This window comes from Episyrphus balteatus, chromosome 4 (assembly GCF_945859705.1).
Source record: "Episyrphus balteatus chromosome 4, idEpiBalt1.1, whole genome shotgun sequence".
Taxonomy (NCBI): Eukaryota; Metazoa; Arthropoda; class Insecta; order Diptera; family Syrphidae; genus Episyrphus; species Episyrphus balteatus.
In genome coordinates this window covers 62,866,137-62,882,333 of record NC_079137.1, presented here as the reverse complement: position 1 = coordinate 62,882,333, position 16,197 = coordinate 62,866,137, and the positions used below count along the sequence as shown (strand labels likewise).

The window sequence follows — 16,197 nt, the reverse complement described above, 5'->3', positions numbered from 1 at the left end:
AACTTGGTTCTTTTTTTGGGTTATGGAAGCTTTTATCAGAAATGTTAAATAAAGAAAGAGTCAGAATATCTATAAATTTGACAATCGATTTCGGTTTGGTAAAATAGATCAATACATGTCGTGGAACGCAATAGTTTTTTTTATTCCAAGAGAGCTGAGTTCTAGCCTTGGAACATTAATTATTGTGGAACGTATTCATTATATGTTTCATAAAATAAAGATAGTAGACGCAGATCCTGACATAGTTCTTAACTTTACGATCAACAGTTTCTATTTTTGAACAGGTCGCCGTTCCATTTTTACTTACATTACGTTCCACTTTTTCTTTTGCCATCAGTTCTTTTTTTTGTTTCTATCATTTCTTGTGGAAAGAAAAACAAACACGTTCCACAACGTTTTTTAATCAATAAACAGAGTTTCTAAGAATAACCAATCATAAGAAAAATCTTATGATTTATCAATCCAAGAAGTAGAAGATGTGGAATGTAAAGATCAAATTTTGTATGTTCTTTTACTGTTCCCTGCTTGAAATGGTACAAGACTTTCTACGTATAGCTGGTAAAATGCTGAAATGATATAGTACATTTTCAAGATTATGCTTTTAAAATATTGTTAGCCCCAATCTCGGTGACAATAATAAATTTTTACTTGCCATATAGTAGGCTATTGATTATGTCGAATACGGCTCGTCTGACGAAAATTTTCATTCAGATCTTTTTTGTAGGAAATTTAATTTTTTATAAGAAAAAATGAACAGAAATTTTTTTTACATTGATCGTCTAGCAGTTCTTTTGTAAAACATCATATCATGTATAAAAATAAAAAAAAACCGATGATAGACCTCTTAAAATTTTTTTTAACGGCTCAAATTTTCACCAAATTTTTTTTCATCATCCTGAACAAGATTTTCGAAGTAACTTTCAAAAAAAAAAATATTTTTTTTTGGCCCAGTCTATTAAACATATAAGTCAAGTTTAGGATTCGTGAAATTTGAATTTTGAATTTTGTGAGATACTCTTTAGGCGAAATTTCAATTTTAATTTTTGGACCAAAATTAACGATATTAACTAAAATGAAAAATCTAACTATTCTCAAAAACGACTAAAACGATTTTGATGATGTAATTTCAAAGTACGTACTTAATTGACGGTACCTGTCATGAAACAGCTTTTTCCATTTTTGACTTACAAATAAACAATACAATCGATTTCAACGAACTTTTTTTTAGTGTTTAAATATGACCCTAAAATTAAAAATATCTAAAATGTTCGATAAACAGATTTTTGGATTTTAAAAATATCGTGTTTTTTTAAATCAACTTTTTGAAAACGGGAAACGAAATGCAAGAATTTGTTCTTAAATACCGATTTATCATTTGTTTTGAATGTTATGGAAAAAATATTTAAAATTTTTTGGCCTATATTTTTTTAAAAGTCTCTAACTATTTAGATTTTTTATTAATTCTTTGTTACACTGGAAACCAAATGTAATTTTTATATGACGCTCAAAACCATTTACATATATATTTTTACATTCCTTATGAAATTTGGAAAAACTGAATAGTCTTATGTCTTATTTTTTTAACTTTATTTGGACTTGAAAATTGAGTGAATTTCTACTTTTTTGAAGAAGTCTACAAGAATCAGATTTTCATATATGTAAAATTTACATGGACCATTAAATAATATTAACATTCAAAACTGTCAACAAATACCATCTGCTTTCTTTAATAATTGTTAAGCAAAAGAGACATTTTAATTACCTAACAAAATTTGAAAAAAAAAAAAATGTTACGTATACACCACAGTGACCTTTTTTAAACTTTATTGCAAAATGAGCTACAGCTGTTACCTATCATAATTTATTGAATTTTTAACAACTTTAATTCATAAGTTAATGGTTTGCTTAATCAATACACGTCGACGTCACCTCGGAGGGTATTATCTCGAAGCGGAAAACATTGCCGCTAGTTCACCCAAAAACATACTAAGTTTTCTAAACTCAGGATTTCTACGTGAACTCTAAAAAGAGGACATCACAATAGGCCCATCAGAGGCCGCAGTGATAAGGCGAATTATTCCCACCTCTCACCCTAATCTTAATCTTAAGTTAATGGTGGTTTTGCCATAGCAAAGTGTCAAATAGGAATTTAAAATCTTATTTTATTAAAATGTGTCGAACTGCAAGTTATTGCAAAAAAGTTAAAAAATTATACAAATTACTGTCGAATAACTTTAAAAATGGATTTTTTCTCAACTCTGGTAGACATGTGGCGTAATTTGTCTGTACGTGACAAACCAATATAATCTGAAAGCTAATGAACTAGAAAATTAAATAACGTTCTCCATTGATTATCCAATGCTATATCGCGTAGATTTAACATTTAAATTTGAACTTGTCAAAATTAAAGAAGGTCTCATATCTATGATTATTATTTTATGTTGTCAAAATTTTTTGCTAGTTCGTACTTAGTCAGCCTTTTACTTTTTCAGCTGAATATAATTTGTCTCTGGCATATTTTATTGTTCCAGACATTGATCATGATAATCGTACATTTCCCTCCAATTACACCACTCCTCCGGCTCAAGTAAATTGCCTCAATTGAGACAAACAAACAATTCCACATTTATTTTCATCTGCGCCACTCCCACATCAACAATTGTAGATTTAAATTTATAAAAAATCAAAAAAAAAAAATATTCCTCCTTCCACTCAGTCAGTCTCATAAAAATATCTATCTCTAAATATCTATGTGGCTATATCATTATGAACATTCATAGATTGAATGGAATGTATCTCAAACTGCACAATTACCCAAGCAAAGCCAACAAGTGCAAATAGTCATTAGGCGGTTATTCATTTTAACCCCCCTGTACACTTTTTTGCACTTTCTGCGCTCTCGCAGTAGGTAGTCAATAATAGTCGTTGTTGCTTTGCAGTGACTTTTTTTTATATATGTCCACTTGGTCTGCACCGGTTTTCTTTTGACAGGACGGGGGAAAAACCATAATGGCTGCTCGAATAGTTTCCATAATTGATTTTCACCATATACGAAGAGAGACGAACGAGTATACTCACAGTAGGTTGGCTGCATGTAAGAGTGTGTTGGTTTTGTGTGTATTTGTTGTACAGTTAATTCTCTGTGACAGCTTTCGTATGTGACATTTTCCATTTTGATTAATGTCGTTTGGTCATTAAACAGTTTCTTTTTTCTGTCTTGTTTTTTTTTCTATTTTTTTTTTTTGTGGGCGCGCTGTGGCCAGCCACATGCAAAAGGTGCTACTGAGAGCGACTGAGAGAGGGGCGCCCCCTGGGGGCAATGAAACGCAAGCTTACATTGGACTGTCATTTGAAGTTTGTATTTGTTTTTTTATTCCTTTCTAACTTCAAAACACTACTCCACCCACTTTTTTTTGCCTTTTTTGATTTGTAGCAATAAAACAGACTTTGACGATGACGACGACGACGACGGAAATGAAAAGACAAAGACGAAAAAGACGACGGACAGCTTTGATGATGATGACTTCTATGCGATAGCGTGCTGACCTGGAATTTTATAAAGAAAAAAGAGGTTTTCCTTTTTTTTTTTTTGTTTTTCTTGAAAAACTAGAAATTCTCGGGCTTCGAGTCTCGGGAAATTGGGAATACTTGAGAGGAGTTTGTATGGCGATTGTGGTGGATGGTGAATGGATATGGAATGCTTCCTTGGTGGGCGTATTAATTTAAATTGGAAGGAGAACTTATGTTCGGTTAATTGTGTGCGACATGCTTGTCAACCCTCTCTCTATGAGACTAAAGAGAGGGTTAGATCGGAAAAGAGGGTTGAAAATATATTTATACATTGATAGATAAGAAACATTAAAGAAACTGGTTAAAATATATAAATGTGGGTAGTAGACAGAATGGCTAAAGCTATTAGCTTTTATAATCACGTTTGAAAACTATAAACTTTATTATAGGTTTGGCAAACTAATGAGGGTTGTTCGAGTTGCGGAATTCAATGAGTTTTTGTTTTATAGGTGGGCGTAAGGTAAGGAAATAGATAAGAATTCAGTAGGTATATAGATAGACCTAAAGGCATTAATGAGGTTATAATATTTGAAGAGATACGAAAATTAGTTCTTTAATAAAGCCAAACCCAGGTTGTCTTAAATGTTCATAAGTCCGAAACCGAACTCACAAAGGGAGTTTGAATTATTTTTATATTGTGTGATTTTTTTTAAGTTTAAGGGTAGATATGATAAACTGGATTTATTATTCAATGATAACACTGGTCTGCAAGGAAATCCTCCTTTAAATAAAACTATACTTTTCTAAACTATTTTTGTATGATGATTCCGAAGTCAGAATTGACCTAGCACGTCACTTTTTATTCCCGTTAGCATAATGTAATCTTTTTCAATTAAAATTGATACGGTTTATGAAAGAACTTATTTTTTCTTTCAAATTCAATTTCAATCTTCTCAATATCTCTTTTCTTCTCCGAGATATCTTAATTTAAGTAAGTTTAGTAGGTTTGGCATATCTTACCATAAAGAAACTGATCTCTAAAAATTAATATATCTTTCTCCCTAGTACAAAAGTATACTTTTCTAATGGACTTTAGTGTGCTGCTTTTGAATCCGAACTCAAAAAATTTCGGTCAGCTCTGGTTTTTGAGATATAGTAATTTTTTTGAGATTTTCTAAAAAAAAACTTGATTTTGTGATACTTAATGCGAATATCTTAAAATCCTGAAGTGATAACCTCGGATTCTAACTCAACACATCAAAAACTGTAAGAAAAGTGTACTATTGTTTCTAGGAAAAACAAATCTGAAGCTTTACAAGGCAGTTTATCGAATGGTTTATTACAAATAAGATATTTCTAAAAAGAAAAATAGTATATAAAATTACAAAACACGTAAAAATTTTGTTTAATGTATTTTATTTTGGTTTTCTTTACATATTTGACTTTTTAAATATAATGGGCATTGATATTTTACATTTTCCTTAATTAAGGTGCTTTTGTTCTATTCATGTAGGATTTAGTGGAGTAACTAAAGCTCAAAAATTGGCAATATTAGGGAACCCGGCCGAACAGCTTAGATTTTGATGATCTTTTTTTCAAACGTCGGTAATTAAAAATACTTTAAAGTCTATAGATTAAAAATTGCCGGTGTTGCCGTTTTGATTTTTTAAATTTAATTGAAGATTTTTATGAACAAAAACAAATTTTTTTCAAATATTTTTCTTAAATTTCATAAATTAATTGATACCAAAAGATTGTCTAGGAAATTCAAGGGAAAAAAATATATGGAAGTGAGGGACAATCTTCCATAGCTCAAGCGATAGATGCAATTTTCTTATTAATTGACTTCAAACACAAAAAAAATATTTGAACACAACAGCAACACCTACAATATTCAAATATACATTTTTTTAAAGCTAGAAGCTTAGTCATATAATATGTAAAATTAAAATTAAGTTAATTGAATGAACGGCTTTTGAAAGAATGGTAATTGAACTCAGATTTTTGAAAAAAAAATTATTGAAAAAATTTTAACATGTCGTAATATAAAATGCATTTATTTTCAAATTTTTTTGGCCGCATTTGTTATGATTTCAAATTATAAAAGGAAATGTCAATATGTATTACGGTTTATGAAAAAAATTAAAAAGTATTTCATTTTCGAAGAACTTTTTTTAATAAAAGTTTTGAAAAAAAATGTAACTTATTTTTTTTTTTTAAGTTCAACATCTAAACATAAAATTATTTTTTATTCATTTAATAACCCTTACTGTTGAAAGTTAAATAGCAAAAATTTAAAGTTCCTATTTACCACAGTCTTTGAGAAAATTAATTAAATTAAAAAACATTGAAATTGAAGTAATTTTTCATTTTTTTTTTTTCAAAAGTGTGATATATTTTACCTTTTTTGCTTCGAAATTCAACTGATAACATTTATGGCCAAAAATTTTTTTTAAATAAATTCATATTTTATTAGGAAAAGTTTGGAAAAAAGTCATTTTAAATTTTTCTAATAACATTTTTTTTTTAATTCTGAGTTTGAGGACCATTTTTTCAAAAAGTCTTGATTAAATTTAGTGGATTTAAATTTAAGAGATAAGAATGAGCTTCTGGCTTTTTAAAAATGTATATTAAAATCTTGTAGGTGTTGCCGTTGTTTTCAAAATATTTTTTTTGTGTTTGAGTTCAGAATGCTTACTGCCTTTTATATATTTTCCTTAAATTACCTAGAGAATCTTTTGCTATCATTTGTTTTATGAAATTAATGCAAACAAAATGGTTTTGTTAAAAAAAAATTAATTTTAATTTTAAAAAACAATACGGCAACACCGGCAATTTTTAATCTATAGACTTAAAAGTATTTTTAATTACCTACGTTTGAAAAAAAAAATCGTCAAAATCAAAGCTGTTCGGCCGGGTTCCCTAATAATTTGCTTTAGTTACTCTACTAATTTACTAAAAACTGAAGGATTTCGAAATGTCTGCTTTTTTGTCAATCAGTATTTTAATAAATGAGTAAACATAAATGTAAAAGAACATATTTGGTGTCAATCTTCTTCTTATTATGAAGAATAAGTTCTCCAAATTTGAGCTCAATGCGACAAATAGTTTTAATTTTATACAAGTTCAAATGAATCTAAAAGCGTGATTTTTTAGAAACCAGATTTAGACTCAAGAAAGTCTAATCTTTCATAATATCAAAAAATTATTTGAAGGAGAAAACAAAAAATTAAATTTTGCAGACCAGTTTAATTAGCAAAAGAAAAATAGTTTTGATAATAATAAAATTCTATTCTATAATAATATTATAAGTTTGTAAAATTCAATATGCATTTTTTGTGTAAGTTGGCTCTATTAATACTTAATTGAATTTTTAAAACTAAATAATATTACAATTTCTATTTTATCAGAAAATTTAAAATAATGAAAACTAGTTTTTTGGCACAAAAAATATATTTTATGTTGAAACTATAATCTCTGCTGGGTTTCTTTAAAAGTTCAAAACAACTGTAGTATTATGTAATAAATAAAATAATTTTCTCAGTCTTATTTTTTTTTTTGAAATTTAAAATCAAAAGTCAACTTAACCAAATGCACTTTGTAGTTCGATTTCTTAATGTGTAGGTTTAGGTTTTCCATTAACTTAACAAGCTTAAATGTCAAAAAATTGACATGTGCAAATTAAATAAGAAAAGCGATACCTACACCAAAAAAAAAAAACCAACCGCTTCTAAAATTGTAACATATTTACACTTTACTTTACTTAAGCACTCAATAAGTTTGGTTTTTATGCCAACCCACTTTGTTTCTTTTTGGTTGTAAGGTACCTACTAATTCAAGAAATGTAGTTCTTAGCAAATAATTGCTATACAAATGGTCACATGATGCCTTTTATTGCTATCTAGTTACTTCGCATCGTCGTCGTCGTCGTCGTTGTTGGTTTGTTACGCAATAAACTTCAATTACCATTAGAGCGTAGGCTTTTTCTTTACCACCAATGCGCTTATGGGAATTTAAATGCATTAGGTCTTATAATGATTTATTTGCGGCACCTTAAGACTATCTAACTACTTTACCACATTCAGTCTTAACCATAGTCGCGAGTCCATACCAATAGTTCACACTCCATAAGAAAAATCTCAAAACCAAATTAAAACTGAACAAAAAAAAAAAACCTGTATAAATAAATATCTTACCACTGCCATACACACGCGTGTCATAATGAATATCGGGAGCGTTTGTGTATGGATCCACTCCGCATTTAACCATCAACATTTACAATCCCCCTGTCCATTTTCATTTTGATCAATAAATCGGCGCGCAATCTGGAGGCTTTTGACTGACCATCACACTTCTCAAGCCGGCTGTTTTGGTTTGATATTGCGCCCGACCATGCTTATGGTCGTCGTTTATTCTCTTTTCTGTTCTGATTCTGATTGATTGACAAGCACTGCACTGTCTTGCCTACAATACCTTCTTTCTAGTGGTATTGTGCGTCTTCTTACAATTTTCCACATATTGACGCAACTGTGAAGTTTTTTGAAGTGGAAATCGGATTTTTCCATCATCGGATTTATGTGTTCAGCTTTTTGTTGTTGTTGTTGTTTTTGTTGTTGAAAGAAATGGATGTGAAAACCGCTGATCAAAACTAAATGACACAATGGCCGAGCAATTATGATGATGGACAAGGTGACAATGGAGTACAACAGAAAAAAAAAAGAACCAAGATCAGAAAAAAAAACCTTAACACGTCTTGGGTCCGGTTAGGATGAGTTGGCCATCTTCATGCGGCCTTCTCGTTGACCATGATGGACTTTTTTTTTTTCTTTGTTGTTCCTCCTCCTCTGTCCATATCTGAGATTTTCTTCTTATCCGTTACAAATTGAATTGGAATACCAACTTGGTGGTAGCGGGACCGTTTTTTTCTGTTGTCAACTGTTTCGAGATTACTGTGAGATTTTTCTTTAAGCGTATCTATGACCGCAACTAATTAATTGCCAATCTTGTTAGTTTGCATTCCTAAGAGGTAAGCTAACAAGTGAAGAAATACCATTGAACGTTTAGATATGTGCTCCTTTCACTATAATTGGCTTTTTTTATGGGTTTTTTAAATATTCTCTAATATACTTTTTCACTATCATTATTGTGATTTTTTGTTTCTACTTTTCTTTAAAGGTGTCTGCACAAATGCCACTGCACCATCGGTCTCATCAATTAATCGCATACTTCGAAATCGTGCTGCCGAACGAGCTGCTGCTGAATTTGCTAGAGCTGCTGGATATGGTTTGTATCCACCACCTCCGCATGCTTATCCGGGATTTTCATGGCCACCATCAGCAGCAGCTGCTGCAGCTGCTGTTCATCTCTGGCAACCAGGGAATCCAATGCCGACGGGGATATCACCAAATAGTGCGGGAAGTACAACAACATCTGGGCCAGCTTTATCACCGGGTTCGGGAAGTCATGATACGTTGGAATCACCGGATGCAAATCGAATGATTGGTAAGTGAATTTCAGAAAGCTGCAAACAAATGCAAATAATATTTTTGTTTTAAACTACGGGCGAACAAAAAGAACATCCGTTTGTCGTGCCATTTGTCGTATATCGTTCTGCCAAAATTAATAATCGGATTTTCTTCAAATTTGGTACATACCTACCATGGTTTTTATAGAATTTTGAAAGTGTTTTTTTTTTTAAAGATTTCACTAGGAGCGGATTCTTCTCAACATAAAATTTTCATTGCCGTGTTTCTTATCAAAACGACTCCAACTCTTTTTTTTAAGTCAAGCTTTATCTTTTTAACTTTAAAATTTTCAAAGTTTGTTGTTGTTCGAAAGTATTTTTTTTTTTTTGTTTTATGAAAAACCAATTTATTGGAAAACGCACATTGATATTTTTGTTAAAATTTAGGTTTTTAGATGTTGATTTGTAATTAGGTACAGCAAAAGGTTAAACCAACTCTATTATCAATTTTTTGCTATGGTTAATGGGCCAAATTATAAAAAAATTCAGTATAATACTTTCGAAACATGTGGTACAAACATAATAAGAGCAAAGTGGATAGGGGGAATTAGGGGGAGATTACATTTTAACTTAATGTATACTTACATTTTTTGCTTGAATCTTTAACCATGAATCATTGTACCAAAATGGTACAATGAAGTTCAATCTAAAGACACTTTCGCTGCCAAAAGGAGTTATTTTCACAAAATCCAGCAATAACTCATTTTCATTTTTCTCTTTTTCTGTAAAAAAAAAAAAAAATAAGTAAATGTAGGTAAACTTGAGCTTTTAGATCTTCTATCCAAAATTCTCACTCAAAAATTAAATGAAAATTTAATTTGGCATTTTTAACACTTTCTGTTATTTTTTTCAACACACTTTTAAGAAACGAATACAAAAAATATCGGATCGTTTTCAAAAAACTGATTCAAGATAAATTGATAAAAAAGATTAAAATTTAAAAAAAAACTTGCATTGTTAAAAGAATTTCGAGAAAAGTTTGCTTATAAACCGTAAATTTTAAGTAACTTTACTCCAGTTTTCGTAGGTATTTTAGAAAAAAATAAAAACTCTTGGAAAAGTTGTCCCATTTTAAAAATATGTTCAATTTTAAAACTCGTTTTTTAACCAACATAGGTATTAGAAAATAAAAACAATATAAACAAAATGCTATATAATACATTATTACTATTTACGACAACCTTTTTTAAGTTGATAATTGAAGCAAACTAGTCCCCAGCAAGTAGTTTTTTACTCTTACTAAGCAAGTTCGATAGTGAAATTTATTTTTTTTTAATCGTTGAAAGACTTATTTTAATGCAGTGATATAGTAATACTCCAAAAAACAAAAATGATAAAATGTTTCATATTTAGAATTTGAATCAAACCGAAAACCTTTGCAAAAGTATAATTTGGCTGTCATACAGTATACATAGCATTTGATTCTTAATTATCAAAATACATTTACGGCAAAAAAAAAATCAAAAATAACACGGTGTTACAAAAATGAGGTTTTAAAATATACGCAGGCGGAGACCTATCAGGTTTTGTAAAGCTAGTCGCACTGATTACGAAACGGTATTTGAAAATCCCCTAACACCCCCAAAATCTGGAGTTACGGGCAAAAAAAGGTTTTTTGGATCTTCACCCATTGAAAAAATTCTAGCTTCGACAATTTTTTACCCATTTTCGATTTTTTTAAAGAACAGTGAAAGCTATATGTTTCTATGTCTTCTAGTTTTTGAGAAAACTGAAAAATTATTTTATCAGATTTTTCTTTTTTCAAAATATTTTTTGAGGAAATATTGGCTTATCAATAGTATACCAATATTTTATGAAAAAAAGTTTGAAAATGGTTATTTATAAGAAAAAATATTTTTTTTTTTAATCTAACGATTTTGTAAATTTTCTATCCAAAAACTCTTTATTATAATAGAAATTAAATCGTATCTCTGTTTGGAAAGCAGCATCATTATTTTAATATAATTCAGTAATTTTAAAACCAAACTTTATATTATTTGAAATTTCTTTGAGAATTAAGTTATATTTATATTTTTTCACAAATTTTACATTAGCTTTATCATTCTGATAAATTTTTAACACAAGAAGAATAATGTGCGACCCAGCCGTGCAACGACAAAATCTTTTTTTTAAGTATTTTAACTATAGTGGCAGTGGCATATCAACATTTTCAAACGAAACTGTTGAGTTTAAAATAAAATCAGTTAATTTTTTTTTTTTCGAAAGTTGGTTAATAATTTTTTTTAACTTTGGTTAGGGGTCTATGTTTGACTTAATTTTAGTTTTTAATAATTAGTATACCTACCTTACGCGACACAGAAAATGTATTTTTTGAACCGCTCCAATTACACGGTGTAACACTCAAAATATACGCAGGCGGAGATCTATCAGGTTTTGTAAAGCTAGTCGCACTGATTACGAAACGGTTTTTGAAAATCCCCTAACACCCCCAAAATTTGGAGTTACGGGCAAAAAACGGTTTTTTGGATCTTCACCCATTGAAAAAATTCTAGCTTCGACAATTTTTTACCCATTTTCGATTTGTTTACAGTTTCTGATAGAAGATAAATATACCTTTTCAACAATGTATAAAACATGTAACTCGGTTAAACCACTTAGAATTTATAAGCTTTCAAAGTTCAAAAATTCCATTTTTTTCGTCATTTGCCCAACTTCGGCATCAATTTAAAGTATATGTTTTCAAAACAACATGCTATTTAAAAAATATATTCTGAAACTATATCTATTTCTCAATCAATCAAGGTATTTTTTATGAAAATCACTTCAAAATTGGCTTAGAAAAAAAAATTTTTCGATTTCAACCCAAATACAGAAATTCGAACTTTTAGGTATAGAACAAAAATGTTGTTTCGGCACGTAGTAGGATAACTTGGGCGCCAGGATTTGATAACATGTTTTTATAGAGGAGCTCAACACAAACATTTTTTTCTTTGGGAGGGGGGTCTATCTCCCCCCGTTTAGGTGGGAGGGGCATTTTTCTAAAAAAAAATTATCAAAATAAAAAAAAAATATTAAAAAACAACGGCAACACTTACAGTAATAAATGATACCATTTCCGAAAGGAAAAATTGTACATTTGGTTCTAATTTTTAAATCAATATAATATAACCAATAGTTTTTGAAATAATCGATTTCAAAGTTAAAAATAGGTGAAAAAAAAAATTTTTCAAACTCATTTTATACTATTTTTGTCCAGACTGTGAATTTTAGTAAAAAAAAATTAATCACACAGAAAACTGCCTCAATTGATTCCTTAAAGAACAGTGAAAACTATATGTTTCTATGTCTTCTAGTTTTTGAGAAAATTGAAAAATAAAAACAAAAAATATTTTGAAAAAAGAAAAATCTGATAAAATAATTTTTCAGTTTTCTCAAAAACTAGAAGACATAGAAACATATAGCTTTCACTGTTCTTTTTAAAAAAATCGAAAATGGGTAAAAAATTGTCGAAGCTAGAATTTTTTCAATGGGTGAAGATCCAAAAAACCTTTTTTTGCCCGTAACTCCAGATTTTGGGGGTGTTAGGGGATTTTCAAATACCGTTTCGTAATCAGTGCGACTAGCTTTACAAAACCTGATAGGTCTCCGCCCGCGTATATTTTGAGTGTTACACCGTGTAATTGGAGCGGTTCAAAAAATACATTTTCTGTGTCGCGTAAGGTAGGTATACTAATTATTAAAAACTAAAATTAAGTCAAACATAGACCCCTAACCAAAGTTAAAAAAAATTATTAACCAACTTTCGAAAAAAAAAATTAACTGATTTTATTTTAAACTCAACAGTTTAGTTTGAAAATGTTGATATGCCACTGCCAATATAGTTAAAATACTTAAAAAAAGATTTTGTCGTTGCACGGCTGGGTCGCACATTATTCTTCTTGTGTTAAAAATTTATCAGAATGATAAAGCTAATGTAAAATTTGTGAAAAAATATAAATATAACTTAATTCTCAAAGAAATTTCAAATAATATAAAGTTTGGTTTTAAAATTACTGAATTATATTAAAATAATGATGCTGCTTTCCAAACAGAGATACGATTTAATTTCTATTATAATAAAGAGTTTTTGGATAGAAAATTTACAAAATCGTTAGATTAAAAAAAAAATATTTTTTCTTATAAATAACCATTTTCAAACTTTTTTTCATAAAATATTGGTATACTATTGATAAGCCAATATTTCCTCAAATTTATTTTTCAAAAAAAGTAATTTATTTGGTTTAAGTTCCAGAAATTTATTTCTTTTTTTTAATTCTTTTAAATTTTGATAAATTGTATAATTTCGGCCACTAGAAGAAAAATTTCACTAAAATTGGTTCAGTCACTTGCAAGATAGTTAGAAATTAAAAAAAAGAACAGTTCTATAGCAGGCACCGTTAGTAAAAGATTGAACTGTTTTTTTTTTTTTTTTTTTTTTTTAATATTTGCTACGTTCAAAAATTTCAACCAAAACAACCGTTTTGAGTAAAAAAAAAGGTTTTTCAATATAGTTATATGACAGGTAGGCACATATCAGGTTCGGTTTGGTCATACAAAAATATGTAAGAAATCGCTTAACTACTGAGTTTTTAGTATATCAATTCAGTGATTTAGGTGAGAGTAATAGTGGCTTAAGGCTTATTACATTTTTTCAAGAGACCAAAGCTTATACAATTTATTGTAAGACTATTCTGTCTTTTTTGAAGTCATTCAAATAATTGTTGCCGATAAATCTGATTTTCTTAACAATAAACATTACTTTAAGTCGTTCAAGAAAAAAAACTAAACAGTTTTTTTTTTTGTATTTTCTATAGATTTTATTAATGATTGAAAATTCAAATATTTTTTTATAATATCGTATAATGAATCTCTCATAAACGTATGATCTATTTTTTTTTTGTTTTTTTTTTTTTGTAGATATTGAAGGCGAAGAAGATTCCGAATCATTAGATGATGGTGAAACACCAAAATTTCGACGTAATCGAACCACATTCAGTCCAGAACAATTAGAAGAATTGGAAAAAGAATTTGATAAATCACATTATCCCTGCGTTAGTACAAGAGAAAGACTGGCATCTAGAACAACTCTCAGTGAAGCAAGGGTTCAGGTAAGTTGCACACAAATTTTTTTGCATTTGTAATACTAAATTGTCTCTGCGCACTGAAAAAAAAAACTTTCTTCTTTTAGATTTAAATTTAAATTAAACTCAAAAGTTGATTAAAAATTATTATTATTGAAAAAATGTTTCGAATTTTGAAAACAAACCAAAAACATTTTCAAGTTAAAACTGCTTTTAGTATGAAAATTTATTAGAAGACATTACTTTTTATCATCCATAAAAAAACGCTTGATTTATTCTACTGACTCTTTACTAATTACAAAGTAGGTTCCTCTCAGAACAACGTATTCTCTTCTAAAACTAAAAAAAAAACCTTCTTCTTTAATACACAGTCATAGATAGAAATTTAAATTTTCAATTTGTTTCTTTAAACTCACTTAACACACTTAGAAATCGTGAAACAAACAAAAACTGCCGCCCAGACACATTTTTTTAAAACTAACGCAATGTCTCTTCGCATTGATCAATTAGGTTTGGTTTTCCAACAGACGAGCAAAATGGCGTCGCCACCAGCGTATGAATCATCTCAAACAACGTGCAACTCCACCACTTCCATCCACCTCAAAGGTCCAGTCAACGCCTGTGCCAGTTCCGGTCAGCAGCAGCAATTCCCATCATCAATCATCAAGTCACCTCCAACGGTCAACTTCGTGTTCGCCCCCGCTATCAAACAACACAATTTCCATGCATCACAGCGAGGACCAACAGCGCTCAACTACCAATCCCCGTTTGTCAAACATTGTGGACCACCAGCAGGAGCTGAACGCTCGTTACTCGGGCGATTTCATCCCTACAATCAATTTGCCAAGTATCATCAACAACAACAACAACACCAACAATTTCAACAACGGTTCCAACTCATCCCATCTGCCGCATCTCACCACACTTCACCAACATCATCTTCCATCTCACCACCTTCATCCTGCCCAACAATCAATGTCGACGTTGGCAGCCATTGTTGCCGCAGTCCACAACAACAACAACAGCGGCGAATTGAACAATCACCAACAACAATCACCAACACAACCTCAATCGAAACTAAACCACAATCCCCCAATGGCAAATCAGCGAATAACGGAAACAACGCCATCATCACACACAGCATCAGTTCCATTATCAATGGGCGGTGAGCATAGTGCCTTCCGGTCGTTGGTGAATCCATCATCGGCTGCAATGTTTGCTTTGGCTCAACAATATGCAGCTTCAATGAAAAACGGCGAATCTGCAACAGAATCTGATGAAGAAGAAATCAATGTTCACGATGATGTCAGTGTTGACGCTGATGATGAATCAGAAAATGAAAAAAATTAAACAAAAGAAAAACATTTTTATTTTAATTTTAGTGCAATTTAATTTGTATGTGTATATGAAAAATAATAATTTATACAATTTTAATGAAAATTTTGATTTAAAAAAAATGATATATCCTTGAAAAGAGTGCTATGTATGAAAAAAAATTAAATCATTAAATTTATTATAATAAAAAATAAAGAAAACTATTAGTTTTAAGCAAAAAATTAAAGATAATATGTAAATAAATATATTAACAAAATAAGAAACACTAATTAATTTTACTTAAATGGTTTGCAATAAATACTATTAGTTTTAAGTTTATATATGTAAAAAAAAGATTAATAAATTGTTATATCAAAGAGTGAAATTGATTCTTTTTATTTAAATAAAAATAAAGTATTAAAACAAATAATTTAAAGTTTCAATATGAAAGAAAATAATAAAAAAATATTATGCGAATGTATTAAATTTAATTTTTATTATTAGTTTAAGGTAAATAAATGTATATCTGAGTTATTTAACAACAAGGTGCAAAATATTAAATAAATATGTTTAATTCAGAGCATTTTAGATTTGTTTAATCAATTTATTATTAATTTGTTGACATATCTGTTTTGAAAGACAAAATTTTAAGGTAAGTTCAGTTTCTTAAACATTTTGGAAGAAAGCCAAATAAAATGCTATTGACAAAAAATAATAGGATTTTTGGCACAAAACATTTTTAGGAATAGGTTTAGGTACTATAAAAAC

The 16,197-nt window shown here is 29.5% G+C and overlaps 1 protein-coding gene across 2 annotated transcripts in view; it reads left to right on the top strand.

Annotated features, from left to right (window-relative positions):
* Positions 1 to 15,582, top strand: part of LOC129917690 (paired box protein Pax-6-like) — a 60,974-nt gene extending 45,392 nt beyond the window's left edge. The window contains exons 4-6 of one of the 2 annotated variants that reach the window (XM_055997751.1): positions 8,686 to 9,012; positions 13,952 to 14,142; positions 14,626 to 15,582. In XM_055997751.1, the coding sequence (XP_055853726.1) occupies positions 8,686 to 9,012; positions 13,952 to 14,142; positions 14,626 to 15,465 (1,358 nt within the window). In that variant the 3' untranslated portion in view covers positions 15,466 to 15,582. The remainder of the gene's footprint in view (positions 1 to 8,685; positions 9,013 to 13,951; positions 14,143 to 14,625) is intronic. The other variant, XM_055997752.1, reaches the window with a different exon arrangement.
* The last annotated feature ends 615 nt before the right edge of the window (positions 15,583 to 16,197 follow it).